The 14,706-nt window shown below is 55.4% G+C and overlaps 1 protein-coding gene across 2 annotated transcripts; it reads right to left on the bottom strand.

Annotated features, from left to right (window-relative positions):
- Positions 1-4,843: 4,843 nt before the first annotated feature.
- Positions 4,844-14,361, bottom strand: ST6GALNAC4 (ST6 N-acetylgalactosaminide alpha-2,6-sialyltransferase 4). 2 transcript variants are annotated; one of them, XM_038549249.1, is made up of 6 exons: positions 14,205-14,361; positions 13,678-13,764; positions 12,348-12,533; positions 9,062-9,474; positions 6,539-6,646; positions 4,844-5,521 (listed from the first exon to the last, which is right to left on the bottom strand). In XM_038549249.1, the coding sequence occupies exons 2-6, from the start codon at positions 13,687-13,689 to the stop codon at positions 5,332-5,334; spliced, it is 909 nt and encodes a 302-aa protein (XP_038405177.1). In that variant the 5' UTR covers positions 13,690-13,764; positions 14,205-14,361; the 3' UTR covers positions 4,844-5,331. The 2 variants fall into 2 exon arrangements, with proteins under 2 accessions (XP_038405177.1, XP_038405178.1); XM_038549250.1 differs by having other exon boundaries at positions 14,098-14,358.
- Positions 14,362-14,706: the final 345 nt, after the last annotated feature.

Raw genomic sequence — 14,706 nt, 5'->3', positions numbered from 1 at the left:
TGCTTCTCCCTCTGCCTGTGTCTCTGCCTCTCTCTGTCTCTCATGAATAAAATAAAATGTTTTTTTAAAAAAAGAAAGAGAGGGATCCCTGGGTGGCGCAGCGGTTTGGCGCCTGCCTTTGGCCCAGGGCGCGATCCTGGAGACCCGGAATCGAATCCCAGGTCGGGCTCCCGGTGCATGGAGCCTGCTTCTCCCTCTGCCTGTGTCTCTGCCTCTGTGTGTGTGTGTGTGTGTGACTATCATAAATAAATTTAAAAAAAATTTTAAAAAGTGTTAAGAGTGGTTATTTCTGGAATGTTGAGATTATGGACTGCTTTTGTTTTGGGGGGTTTTTTTGTTTGTTTTTTTTTTTTTTTGAGGGGAAGCTTAACTGGATTTTCCAGAAATTTTTAAAATCATGGTTACACAATGTTTTCATATTTAAAAACTGAGTTTTTAACTTATAAAAAAAACCTGAACTGCCTATATAACATGATTCCTTTTAAAAAATACAACTACCTATGCCTATGTATTTGAAAATGTACACCAAAGTTCTGGAAGAATCCATACTGGACTGCTGTCAGTAGTTGCCCCTGAAGAGTGGATGTGGCACAGTAGGGGTGGGTGCTGCCTTCATTTTGCTTTCTTAAGTTCCAGGTTGTTTACATTGGACTCATTTGTTAAGTTCATACCACTTTGTTTTCAATTAAAACAAAAGTGGGGGGATCCCTGGGTGGCGCAGCGGTTTGGCGCCTGCCTTTGACCCAGGGCGCGATCCTGGAGACCCGGGATCGAATCCCACGTCGGGCTCCCGGTGCATGGAGCCTGCTTCTCCCTCTGCCTATGTCTCTGCCTCTCTCTCTCTCTGTGACTATCATAAATAAAAAAAAATTAAACCAATGTTTAAAAAAAAAAAAACAAAAAAAAAAAACAAAAGTGGGGTGAGGACAGGCCCAAGGTCCATCTTCTAGGCTGTGGAGACACACCACCCACTGGACAGTAGGGCTCAGTAGAGAGAGCCAAAGGTGGATTGGAGGCTACTGCAGCTGTTGCTGCTGTTGCGGCTGTTTCTCCTTCTCCTTCTCCTCCTCCTCCTTCTCCTCCTTCTCCTCCTTCTCCTCCTTCTCCTCCTTCTCCTCTTCCTTCTCCTCCTCCTCCTCCTCTTCCTCCTCCTCCTTCTCCTTCTCCTTTTCTTCTCCTCCTCCTTCTTCTTTTAATTTTTATTTGCGATTTATTCTTTGCAGAATTTACTCTGGGGCCATAAGTTTTTGTTTCTTGCCCCCATGCTGTCCACCTCCGTCTGCTTCCTGAGTCCCACCCCACTCCAGCTACTGGACCTCCGCCTGCCAGCCACAGGACAGCAAACCACTGGGCAAGGAACGAGGCAGTGAGGTGAGAAGCCGGATGTTGGAGGGTTCAAAGAAGAGGAGCCCCTTGCCTGAAGTCACCCTGCAGGTTGGAGGCTCCACAGGGGGCAGGGGCGTCTTGTCCCCAGCTCTTTGTCCTGCCCCAGGCCAAGGACAGGGACTCCAGAAATCAAATTGCAATAACCCAGCTCCTGGACCAAATCTGGACCTGGAGCTCCCCCCTCAGGCCTGCCTTGTCTCCAGGCACAGGCCTACTCCAGAGGCTCCGCTTTAGGGCCAGCTTCCCTTTCCTGGGCCCCAAGAATAAGAACAAGCCTTTCAATAATAACAAGGATAAGAAAAACAGATCCCTCGTGTAGGGGGCTTTCTCTCATGCTAAGTAAGCACTCTGCAGACATACCTCACAGAATCCTTAAAATAAGCTATGAGATGGACACTCTGCTCCAGAGGGAGAAAGTGAGGCTTGGGGTGTGTGCAGTTGCCCAGGCCGGGATTTCCCGCCTGTCCGCTGAGTAACCACAAGCCGTTCTGCCCTGAAGCCCCAGGCCTGCCTACGCCCACAGCAGGGCTTTCATGGATGGGTGGCCATGCCAATCCCCATGCTACACTCCAATCCTGCCCGGAGCTGGTCCTCCCCACAGGGCTGCCCTTCCATGGTCTGGCACAAGTGACCTCTGCTTCAGGCCTTCCTCCTGTCCCAGAGTGGGGGTCCTGAGTGTGACCACCCTCCTTTCTTACCACTTAGCAATCTTTGCCCTAAAAAGGGACCACAGGGGCCTCCTCACCCACCACCCCAGCTCCCAATTTTCACGGACTGAAACCAAGCCCATTGAGGGGTCAAGACCTGTCCAAGTCTCCCTGCTGACTCCTCGGGCAGAGCCAGTGTGGGAGCCAAGCCTAGAAACTGCAGCTTCTCTCTGTCTCTGGACAGAGAAGGAGCCCAATGGAAGGGCATTTGGAAGAGAGGCTAGCAAGAGGCTCCAGCAGGTGTGGGCCTGCACACAGGAGCTCTCCATAAGCTTGTGTTCCCAAGACCTGGACAGTGAGTCTGGAACCAGGAAGTAGCTGGTTCTTCACAAACAGGCTGGAGTGCTCAGGTGGGCCCAGGTGACACTGGACACAAGAACCCAGTGGTACACGGAAGAACCAGTATTCCTTTCCTCAGCCGGCTAGATGAGGTTTGAAGGTGAGTTCCTGGCCTGGCCCCAAGTTCCTTCTGAAAAAAAGGCCCCTTAAGAACCTCTAGGCTGAGAGGTTCATCTGGTGTCTCCTTAGAAGGAAGTAGATGAGTCCCCACCAGGCCTGCCAGGGGGGACAAAAAAGCAGGGCTGTGGACAGGAAAGAAGAGCCCCAAAGAAGGTCTGCACAGCTTGGTGCCCCCACCCCCACCACACTCCTTGGAGTTGAGAGGAAGCTCCTGCCCCCAACTCACCTCCTGGAAGCTGCTGGAACTCCAGTGGCAGAGAGCCTTCAGCAGGCCCTGAACCAGTCACAGAACAGCCAGGGGTCATCCTCTTTGGCCTGGAGGAAGTAGCAATGGATTGTCCTGCCAGGTCACCACCCCAGAAAGACACATTATTTAGGGCAAACCAGCAAAAAACATCCCACACGGGGGGCAGGACCAGAATAGAGGTTCCTCTGTGTGCTGGGCCCAGGGGCTGAGCCAGCATCTCCCGGGGAATGGAACAGGAGGAGGAAGCAACCCAACCTCCTGGAAGGCAGGGTGAGTTCAAATCCCATCAGAACCAGCAGTCTCTGGTCTTTGGAGACCGAGGATGAGGCTGTGAGCAGGGAGGGAGCCAGTAGGGGTGGGCAGTCTTCTTGTCGCTGCCAAGGGCAGGGCCAGGTGAACAAGGGAGATCCCTTTGAAAATGATGGATCCCACATAGGAAATGCCAGCCCTGGGGCCATCTCTCTGAATTCATACAATCACATGAGGTAGGGATTCCTTTTCTTTTTTTTAAGGAGGCTCCACACCCACGTGGGGCTTGAACTCACGACCCAGAGTCGTCTGTTCTATCAACTGAGCCCGCCTGGCACCTGAGTAGATTCTGTAATACTTTTTACAGATGAGGAAGCTGAGGCCTAATCTGCCAGAGTTCCATGGCAGGAGCCTGAGTAAGGCCAGGTCTCCTTCCAGGTCCTTCTGTGCCTGGAAGCTCCACTCCCAACCCTCTGCCAGCCAGGTCACATCCCACCCTTTCCTCGGCCCAATACCTGCTTTGAGGGAGACTTGGAGGAAGACTTGGAGACTCTGGCTACTGTCAGGCCAGCAGCTGGGGTTGGCCGCCAGCCTGCTCCTCCCCACTTGCCCAGCTCAGGGCACTCCTCCCTCCTCCCACACTTGCAGAGCCTTCTGGGCCAGCCTGGTACTGGGGAGGGGGAGGCAGGGCCCAAAAGGCAGTGCTGTGGTCCAGGTGCCAGGTCTCCAGCCTCTCCTGAGAAAGCAGGGGGCAGGAGGGGGAGTATTCTGGGTTACCCAGACTCCCTGGCACAACTGGCCACATAATTTGTGGGAGTTCGATGCAAAAAGAGAACATACCTGATTAAAAAACATTAAGACTTTCAAGTTGACAACAACAGAGCATTATGCCAACCACAGGACTCTGAACAACTGTACAGGTTATATGCCCATGAAGCAGGCCCCAAACTGGAGCAGGGAGCTAGACCCCAGGGCTTCATCCCACCTGAGAGCCTGAGGTCCTGGTTCTCCATTAGGCTCCTGGTCTCCAATGAAGGAGGGAGGAAGAGAGGAGAAAAAAGGAGGGAGGAGTAGTGAAGCCCTCTGGTGGGCCCTTCCCAGCCCCCTAGTGCAGGGTCCAGGCATCAGGCTCCACTCTGATAAGGGATTGCATCCTGGCTCAGCCAAGTGGCCTCTCCTTATCTGTAGAATGGGCTAACACCAGCCCCCTCTCCATAGGGTGGCTGCAGGCCCTTGTTCACTGGCACTTGCTGTTTACTGGTGGGTGTCTTTTTCTCACCTGATAGGTAAGAAAGCTAAAGCTCAGAGAGAGAAAGCCTGGGGCCTGCTCTCTGCCTCCCTCTCTTGCAGTGAGACCCACTGCAGAGTTAAAAGGGAATTTCACTGGTCAAGTCCTTGGAATTTAACTCATGGACCAGGGAGGTGACAGGGGGTGGGGCAATTTCCTTCCCATCCTGAGTCACTTCCTGCCAGGCCCTAGACTCTCCTCTCACTGGTGCAGGGTGGGGGGGTCTCCTGGAAGCCTCTGAGTTAGGGCGTTCTCTGAGTCAAGTGCACCCAGGAGGCCAGACTTCCTGGCCTGGTAGGGAAGAGGCTCCCTGACCTGATAGGGAAGCCGGTAGGCTCCTGGGGAAGAGAAACGTGGGCAGATTCAGGGCCAGGAACCCAGCCAGCTGTGGGCCTGGGGAAGGGCCCAAGGACTCAGTTTGCCCTCAAGTCAACATGTTACGGGATGGTGGCAGGCAGATGAACCCCCATCCCCTCCCCCAGACACATGATCACACTTCAGACAGACTTCCAGAAAACACACGTTTACCCGTACACTGCAGAGATGGCCCTGACAGTCACAGTTCAAAGGCCCCTTTGCCCAACGAACCCCAAGCTCCAAGCTGCCCTGACCAAGGCAACCGGCCTGGGAAGTGTGGCACCAAAGGCAAGTAGAAGGGGGAGTGTGAGGGAGGACCAGGGCTGTTGCAAGATCAAAGATTGTGATGCTGGTGAGTGGGGGGCCATCGGCCCCAGGGCAAAGGCCACTGGACAGACCCAGAGAAGGGATGAAGATTTGGATGACTCAGGGAGTGGGGTGAGGAGGGCGCCAAGGTCGCCACAGCCTCTTCTCCCCCTCAAGTCCTAGGATGGCTCCAAGTGTCCCCAGGGTAGGGCACAAAGGGACCTTAGGTCCAGTAGGCATGTGGCAGGAGACAGGATCCATAAATTAAATGTTTTTGGTGGAGTGTGGAACAGAGGCCTGGGGAAGGCGCTGCGGCTGGCTGGGTGACGGGGCTACTGGGTCCTCCATGATGGGTGGGCAAACACAATAGGCCTCTTCTTGGCCCAGCGGGAGAACACAGCCTTCTCAGTGATGAAGCGGTGGGCGCTGCGGGGCGCCCGCTCGTGCGCCAGGTACATCTGACACTCGTCCAGCCGGCCCTTCTCAAAGTAGTGGTAAGGCACCGAGGGGTGGCTCTCCTCCCTGCAGGTGGGGAAGAGGGACAAGCATGGGGTACCAAAACTGGCCCGCCTCCCAGCACACCCTGTCACCTACCACCACCACCCCTCACCAGGTACTCCCCCAGAGCCCCACACCAGCGAGAGGGCCAGGACAGAACAGCAGGACAGCCCACGGATCCCAGAGGTCAGAGTTCAACCCCGACTCTGCCTTTGGCAAGCTGGCTGATTCTGGGCCAGAGATGTACTCTCTGAGTATAAATAACCCATCTATAAAATGGAGGGTCATCTGAGACCACAGGTCCCAAAAGATCAAGACTGTAAAGTACAGTCAGAGGGCAGAGGGCATACAGGCTCCTGCCATCTCACCCATGTGCTCATCAAGCAAGCTCCAAAGAGAACAGAAGATAAAGATCTGGGACGTGTTCATGTTCCACACGTCACTTCCAATAATACTGGAATATTAGGGCACCTGGGTGACTCAATGGTTGAGCATTGGGGTCCTGGGATCAGGTCCCACATCGGGCTCCCTGCAGGGAGCCTGCTTCTCCTTCTGCCTGTGTCTTTGCCTCTCTCTGTGTCTCTCACAAATAAATAAATAAAATCTTTAAAAAAAAACTTTAATACTGGAATATTATAGTATCAACAGCAATAGGTCAGATGTGACATATCCCTGACACGCCTATCAGCTGGTGCCTGATAATGCCTTTCTAACCACTTTGGTAGATTATTCTCTCTCTAAATGTTTCTACAACCTTCTGGAGGTGTGACTATTTTCTTTTACACATGAGGAAATGGAGGCCCTTGGGAGGTGGTGTGACTGGCCCAAAGTCACAATGGCAGGATGAGACTGGTCATGAGGCTGGCTCCTTCCCATCAGGTGCCAGGCCCATGGGGTGTCTGGGCCTCAGCCGCCCACTGGGGAGCCCACACACCCTGGGTCCCACAGCTCCTAGGCCCCCGGGGTAAGGCCAGCACAGGGGCCCCACAGGGTCCTCCTTGCCCCGGCCTTTCCTCCTGCCCAGGACCCGGCTGGCCTGACCTGCAGTAGCTGTCGCTGACCATCCCATAGACCACGATCTCCTCACACAGTTCCAGGGCGAGGATCATGGTGAACCAGCCAGTGCTGAGAAAGGAGCCCGACTGCCTCCTGCCAGGAAGGGGGAACAGTCAGCCTGGCTGCTTCCCCAACTCAAGTCAGAGCGAGGCACTGTGTGGAGCACCCAGCCTCAGCTCTCTTAGGACACGGCGCTGGCTACCCTCCCAGCCAAAAGCCCCTACCTTGACCCCTGCAGAGGGGACCCTGGGGGAGCCTGGGGAGGGGACAGAGCCAACCTGAGATCAGCAGCAGGTAAGAGGTGGAGCTGGATGCAAACCCAGGCCTGTTCAGCCCCTTACCACCCACACAGGACTTGAGCAACCCCCCAGACGACAGTGTGGTCACAACCTCTGCTATTCTAAGGGACCAAGCTTGGGGAGATGGCAGGAGGCCATAGAGCACAGTGGTTGAAAATGGGTAAGACGGTTGTCTGCAGGAGCACCTGGTGGCTCAGATGGTTGAGGATCTGCCTTCAGTTCAAGTCATAGTCTCAGGGTCCTGGGATCGAGTCCTGCATCAGGCTCCCAGCTTAGTGGGGAGTCTGCTTCTCCCTCTGCCTGCCTCTCCCCTGTGCTCATACTCTCTCTGTGTGTCTTTCTTAGGTGAATAAATAATTAAAAAAAAAAAAAAAGACAGTTTGGGGGGTGGGAGTGAATGGGTGACGGGCACTGGGGGTTATTCTGTATGTTAGTAAATTGAACACCAATAAAAAATAAATTAGGGATCCCTGGGTGGCGCAGTGGTTTAGCGCCTGCCTTTGGCCCAGGGCGCAATCCTGGAGACCCGGGATCAAGTCCCACGTCAGGCTCCCGGTACATGGAGCCTGCTTCTCCCTCTGCCTGTGTCTCTGCCTCTCTCTCTCTCTCTCTCTCTCTCTCTCACTGTGTGCCTATCATAAATAAAATTTTTTTAAAAATTTAAAAAAAATAAATTAATTAAAAAAAAAATAAATAAAATAAAAAATAAATTAAAAAAAAAAAAAAAAGACAGTTGTCTGGAGTCAAATGGCCTTCAATTCAAACCCTGAATCTGTTCTGCAGTACGTTTGCTCACAAACCTCTCTGGAGCTCACTGACCCACCTGTGAAATGGGGAGAATCAGAGATATTTATGGGGAGGGAACATGGTCAGCTCAGCACCTTCCCCTTGCCCCCGTACCCACCTGGGAGCAAGGGGCTGTGTGGATAGCCCCTGCCTCAACCTTCTCAATGTACCAGCACTGGTTATTCTCCTAGCTGAGGGCTACCCACCTCTACCTCGACAGGGGGGTTATGGGGTAGCTCACTCATTCAAACTCAATACCTCCCAGGCCCTGTGCTAGCCAGGAACCTGCCCCAGCCAGTGCTAACATTCTCAAGGAATGGGGGCAGAACTGCTGAAAAGGCAAGGAGACAAAGGAAGAGGACAATATCATGCAAGGAGGTGTGCCTGCAGATGGGGTGGTCCAGGAGGGCTTCTCTGAGGAGTTGCCATCCCATCCAGACCTGAACAGCAAGGAGTCAGTCATAGGGAGATACGGGGGAAGAATATTCTAGACGGAGGGAATAGCATGTGCAAGATCTGCTTCGAGGAACCCCAGATGGCTGGGGCAGGCAAAGTGAAGGGAAATGATGAAATAACAGAGGTAGGCAGGGGCCAGATCATACAAGGCTTGCAGGCCAGGAGAGGGGGGGAGCGGGGGCCTTGACTCTATTCTCCATGCAAAGTGAAGCTGCTGTCAGGTTGAGGGCAGGCCACCAATGGGATGAGTTCACTGGGGGTTGGCGCTCAGACTGCGGGGGTGGGAGCAGAGCGGCAGCAGCAAGGGGGTGCTGCAAGGGAAGCAGGGGGGTGGGGCCAGCAGAATGATGGCTAGGTCAAGGTGGCACCTGTGGGCACCGGAGGAGAGTTAAGAGCCCACTATAGGTGGCAGGTGATGCAATAAAGGAGTCGAGCGCACAACCCAAGTTTCTGGCTGGGAAACCAGAGGTTGGTACTGTATTTCCTGAGCTGGGGCAGAGCGGGGAGAGTTGGGGGAGCCAGTGTGCGGAGGAGGCTGGCGGGAGTCAGCGTGCTCCTCTGAGCGTCGGATAAAATGAGATCTTCAATGTAGGGTGCTTAACCCAGAGCCTGGTGCACGCAGAGGGCTGTTACCACCGCAACTGTTACTTCTGCTATGTGGCAGGGACTTTACACGCCAATTCAGATCTCAGGGAATATCCACTCCAGAGGGAAGGGCTCCCTGCCACTGCTCCACCCGCCAGTGCTCCCCTATCTAGTGCTTGCAAGGCCAAACCCCCCTGCCCAGCGCTTGGGATATGCGTGCTAATTCGATGAATGACAGGCCTTCCGATTCTGTCCTCCATCAGAGGCAGGACAAATGCCTCCATCGCCGCTGACCCCCAGCGCCTGGTGGAACAGACCCTGGAGGGACAAGGAGGTGCTGGAGAAGGCATGCCCCCGGGCAGCAGGCTGGCCCCAGGCTCACCGGTTCTTGCCCGTCTCGTCCTGGAAGACCTGGTCACAGTAGGCCATCATGTGCTCAGTGAAGGTGTACACCTGCAGGCCTGGGTACATCTTGGTGAGCTGTAGCAGCGTGCGGTAGGTGCGGCCCCCCAGCGTCCGGTCCATGTGCTTGCCCTGGCCCCACACCACATAGAGCGTGTCTCGGGCATGCTGGAAGTAGTGTGAGTAGTTGCGCAGCAGCAGCGGCACACTCGTGTGCGAGACCACGCGCAGGGTGCTGCGCCGGCCCACGTCTGCCTCAAAGCCCACAGTGGGTGCCTGGTTCATGCGCAGGACGCACTCAGCACTGTCGATCTCGGCGCCCAGGCCTGAGCCCAGCATCTGGCCGGAGCTGGAAACCACGGCGCAGCTGCGGCACGGTTCTCGGACCAGCGGCTGCGGAGAGGAAGGAAAGGCATGAGCATACAGCTCCCACGGCGCTGCTCCTCCACCCGGTAACAGGCACTGACTCCACAGGATCCCTGTACCAGCTCCAAGTACGGCATCAACCCATTCTGCAGATGAGGAATTTGAGACTGGGCAGGCAGTGACTTTCCCACGGTCATATGGATAGCAGGTGGCAGGGCTGAGACTCTGTGCTCAGAGCCCCATGCTTCCTCATCGGCTGTATTCATGCTCCTTCTCCCTACTGCTGAGCCCCTAACAGGCCCTCTTTCATGGGTTCCTTATTGCAATTACATGAGCAAATATTTATAAAGCACTTAGAGCAATGCCTGGCACAGACTGGGTGTCATACATGTGTTTGTTAAGTAAACGTGAACCTCAGCTCTTCACAATCACTGTGAGACCACTCCCTCCTCTGCCTAAGCCCCACTCACGTTATGCCTGGTTCATAAGTACAAACGGAGTGTTTAGTGCCCCAACAACACTCACAACCTCCCATTCTGAGCTGGAATCCTGGCTTAGCCCTTCCCCTGTCTCTCAGAGCCTCAATTTTCTCATCTGTCAAATGGGAATGAACTTCACCAGGTTGTGAGGACTTAATTAAAAATGCCTGGAGAGGGCAGCCCGGGTGGCTCAGCGGTTTAGCGCCGCCTTCAGCTCAGGGCATGATCCTGGAGACCCGGGATCGAGTCCCACATCGGGCTCCCTACAGGGAGCCTGCTTCTCCCTCTGCCTGTGTCTCTGCCTCTCTCTGTGTCTCTCATGAATAAATAAATAAATAAAATCTTAAAAAAAAATGCCTGGAGAGTGGGGCGCTTGGGTGGCTCAGTCAGTTAGGCATCTGCCTTCAGCTCAGGTCATAATCCTGGGGTCCCAGGATTGAGCCCCACATTGGGCTCCCTGTTCAGCGAGGAGCCTGTTTCTCTCTCTCCCTCTGCCTGCCTCTTCCCCTGCTTGTGGTCTCTCTCCTCCACTCCCATCAAATAAATAAATAATCTTTAAAAAAATAAACTCAAAGAAGCAGAAGCTGAGCCAGCAAACCTGCAAATGTTCACTGGGGTCAGAGGTCAGGACTCCCAGAAAAGGATTTGCTCCTCACTCCATGTTACCATGTCCTCCTGGGGGGATCAGGGTTTACAAAGGCCTATATCCCACTTGGGGACATTTTATATCTAACATGATGTTGATTTAGGGACTCATAAACCCATATTCCAGGCCCCCAAGTCACAGAACAAGACTCCTTTCTTCTGCCTGCAGTTTGAGCCTGACAGTGGGGGTCTGTTCAGATCTGAGGTCCCCACCAGCCTCAGGAGATATTCTGCTTGTCCCACGTAAGGTCTTAAAAATATTTAATTGCAATCAGTCCACTTTGGTACCCCAAACCTGGATTTCTGGATTCGTTTAAGAAACTCAGAGGATCTGGCTACCTTCAGCCCACATCCCTATGAGCCTTTGAGTGTATGAAATAGACACTGGCCACCACCATGGAAGATGGGACAGCATCTACCTGGCCCACCCCACCACTTGTCCTATGTGCCCAAAGCCCCAGGGGTTTTGCTTTTTTTTTTTTTTTTTTTTAAGATTTTACTTCTTTATTCATGAGAGACACGCAGAGACACAGGCAGAGGGAGAAGTAGGCTCCCCGCAGGGAGCCCAATGTGGGACTCAATTCTGGGACCCCAGGATCATGCCCTGAGCTGAAGGCAGACGCTTAACCACTGAGCCACCCAGGCGTCCCTGGTTTTGCATCTTGATCAAATATTTATACGGCACCTGTTGTGACCACTGTCCAAGGATCACCCAATTCAATCTGCCCGGCAACACTATCAAGGTAGAAACCACAAGATGGTCTCTTACTGGAGCACCTGGGTGGCTCAGTGTTTGAGCATCTGCCTTTGGCTCAGGTTGTGATCCTGGGGTCCTGGGACCCAGTCTCACATCGGGCTCCCCTTAGGGAGCCTTCTTCTCCCTCTGCCTATGATTCTGTCTCTCTGTGTCTCTCATGAATAAATGAATATAATTTTTTTTTTTTTTTAAAAGATAGTCTCTTACTGATGAGGAGGCAACCGAGACTCAGAGAAATTAAGATCCAAAATACGTCTCCTCTAAGCCAGGGTCCCTGAACATGCCTCCCTCTGACCTGTGGAGCTTTCTACCCTGGGTATCAGTGTGGGATGCTTCTAAGAAAGCTACCCTGAAGGGGGGGGGGGGGCACTAAAATCAAGGTGAAGGGTGTGAAGTACTCCAAACCACACTTGGCAGACAAGCATAGGGAGGCAGGCATCATGGGGCAGAGGCCACAGCTGCCTTGTCACCTCTGAGCCCCAGGGTCCCTGTGTCCCCCTAAGAGGGAGAGCTCTGGGGTTGACATGACTTTTCTCTCTCATCTCTACCCCCAGCAGCCATCAGCAAAAGGCAGGGCACATCCAAAGCACCAAAGACACACCCGCTGAATGAGTAGATTATGTGTATACATAGTTAATTCTAAAGATACATAGAATGAGGCACAGACCCCCACAATGTGATGGTGTCTGTCACCCACACTGGACTAGGAGCTTCAGATGGCCAGCCACCCTGGCTGACTCACCTTTTTCTTACTTCCAGCACCCAGCTGAGAACAGCCAGGCAAGATCTGTTGAATTAAAAACAAAACAAAACAAAAAAAAACCCAAACCACTTCCTCTTAGAACTTGGTGCTCACGGAGGTGAAGTAGCTGCTCAGTGTCACACAGCTGGAGCAAAGGAGCCAAGCCTCGGGTCCCGGCTGGCCTTGCATGAGCCTGGTTCTCACCTATGCCCAGAAGGTTGGGGGCACCCTGGCAGCTGTGGCTGCCATGTCGCGCCATGTCGTCTGGCCAGCTCACCTTCCCATCTGGCACGCTGCTATATCCACTGAAGTGCAGGGGCCCTGGCACAGTGGGCCTGGAGTGGGTGGACAGGTGGGGGTCCAGGCAGGAGGCCGGGCAGAAGGGCAGGCAGGCCCAGCAGCACAGCAGGATGTAGGCAGCAGAGAAGCCCAGGGAGCACAGGATGATGAGCAGGAGCCGGCCCTGGGGGAAACCATGGTCAGGGTGTGTAGGTGTGGGTCTTTGGGGCTCCTAGAAGTTCGTGCTGGCTGCTGTACTCCAGCCTCATGGGTCCAAACCACAGCTCAGTAGCCTCCAGAACAAGAGCACACCCCGCGATCTCTGTTAAGCAGGGTTTCCCCTGTCCCCTCCCCTAGCTGCTCAGTGACCAGTCCCTAGCTGATGATCCTGATCTGGGTCAGCGGCCAGGAAGCGAGTGAAATCTCACTCAAGGAATGTTTCAGTCATTGAAAGTTGCCACTCAGAGGCCCCCATCTCCCGAGAACATGTGCCAGAGGCAATGTGAACCAGGAAGCCCTCCTGGCCCCTTGGCTCTGCTGGCCAATTTAGTGACCAAGGCTTCAAGGAAGGGCCACCACATAGATGGCACAACCCGGGGCTATTATCACGTGCTGGGCCACCCCAGTCACCATCTGTGTCTCTTTGGGCTCTAATATTCTCCCAGCCTGACCAAGGCACAGGTTTCTCAGCTGCCCCTCAGAATCCACTTAGAAGCTACGGGTGCTCTGAAAATCGGAGGTGGGAAAGCAGCCTCCTCCACTCCCCCCCAGGCAGATCCTACCAGAGGCCCACCCTTTTCTGCCCACAAGCCACATCAGCTTCTAAAAATAAATCTCCCAGTGGCCAGCTGTGTGGGGGAGGGGGTTCAGTCCCTGAGGCCTCAGGCTCTGCCTGGCACCTGGTCCTCTGCTCACAAAGGACCCAGAGACCTGAATTCAGGCAGTGGTAGTGGACTCCCCCCAACACCCGGGGCCCCTCTCCCACAACCAGGGGCTTCTGAATAGTCAAGAGCAGCTAAACAGAACTTTCACACCATATCCCCCTTCCAGGTGGGTGCCGCACCTGGGTCACCCCTGGGGATGCTTACAGGGGGTAGTACTATTATCTCCATATTACAGGGGAGTCTGGCAAGGCACTGAAACCTGAGAGGGAACACACTTGCCAGAAGCCACACTGCCCACCAGACCAGATCAGCAGGGTTTTGAGGCCAGTCTGCCCTTCTCAGCCAGGAGTAGTGGGTCAGAAGTGAGTCAGTCCTGGGGTGGGAGAGGTTATGAGGCTGCTGTGCCGGAAGTTCCCCAAGAGCCTTCCTCCTTTCACCACTTACCGGGGCCTTCATGCTGTTGCCGCTGCTCAGCAGCCAGGGGGCTGCCGTCTCCAGGCCTCACGCTGGGAAGGGGTGGGGGCCAGGCACCTGCCAAGATCCAGAAACTCAGAGCTGGGTCCTGGGCCTCTGAGGAAATGGCCCAGGGAAACTGAGGCAGTGGAGGGTATGGGCCGGGGTCTAGGCAGATGACTTCCAGGAATCAAACTCCTTAAAGGCCGCAAACAACGGACAGCGTTGTCCTCATCCTAAAGGAGCTGGTGTCAGGTGACCTTTGGGAAACCTCCCACCAACCCAATCCCCATTGTGCAGATGGGGAAGGAGAGGCAGGGAGGGGGAGCCCTCGGCTCAAGGTCACCCATCGAGTCCGGGTCAGCGAGAACCAGGAGCCAGAAGCCCCGACTGCCACTCCATCCCTCCTACCTCCCTACAGGCGAGATGAACGGAGAGGCCTGGGGCAGGATAAGACGAGGGCTTTCCACCCCTCTTCTCCCCGATTCCACGGCCCCCTCCCCCGGCCAGGCGCTAACCAGGCGGACGCGCTGGGGCGCTCCGGCTGCTCTCGATCCGCTGCTCGGAGCTCCATGGCCCGCAACCCGGGCGGGCCAGGCTGGAAGCCGGAGCCCCGGGGCGGAGGCGGCACCGCGGCCGCGGCTGCTGGAGGCCGGACACCGAACGTGCGCCGGCGGCAGCGGAGGCGGGGTCTGCGGGGACGGGGCGGGGCCCGGCGCGCTGGGGGCGGGGCCCGGGCGACGGGGGCGGGACCTACGAGCACCGCCTGCGCGGCGGGGGAGGGGAGTGCGGGGCCGGGGGCGGGGCCTGCGGGCGGGGCCTGCGGGCGGGGCGGAGGCGGGGCCTGTGGGCGGGGCGGAGGCGGGGCCTGCGGGCGGGGGCGGGGCGGGGCGCCCGCAGCTCCTCAGCTCAGCCCTCCCAGGCTTTTCTATTTCTCCCGAGCTCCGGCTCCCGCTCCGGCTCCGGCTCCGGCTCCGGCGGGGGATCGCATGGGCAGCGCGCGGAGCAAAAGGACCGAGG

This window comes from Canis lupus, chromosome 9 (genome assembly GCF_011100685.1).
Source record: "Canis lupus familiaris isolate Mischka breed German Shepherd chromosome 9, alternate assembly UU_Cfam_GSD_1.0, whole genome shotgun sequence".
In the NCBI taxonomy this organism is placed as follows: Eukaryota; Metazoa; Chordata; class Mammalia; order Carnivora; family Canidae; genus Canis; species Canis lupus.
Note: the sequence above shows the minus strand (reverse complement) of the source record. Positions and strands in the feature narration are given on the sequence as shown.

Bases quoted from the DNA above. Each gene is read 5' to 3' on its own strand.
- ST6GALNAC4 (XM_038549249.1), bottom strand. The intron at 6,647-9,061 runs GTGAGCCTGGGG...CCTTCCTGGCAG, and splicing joins GACGAGACGGGCAAGAACCG to GAGGCAGTCGGGCTCCTTTC. The intron at 5,522-6,538 runs GTCAGGCCAGCC...CCCCACCTGCAG, and splicing joins GTCAGCGACAGCTACTGCAG to GGAGGAGAGCCACCCCTCGG.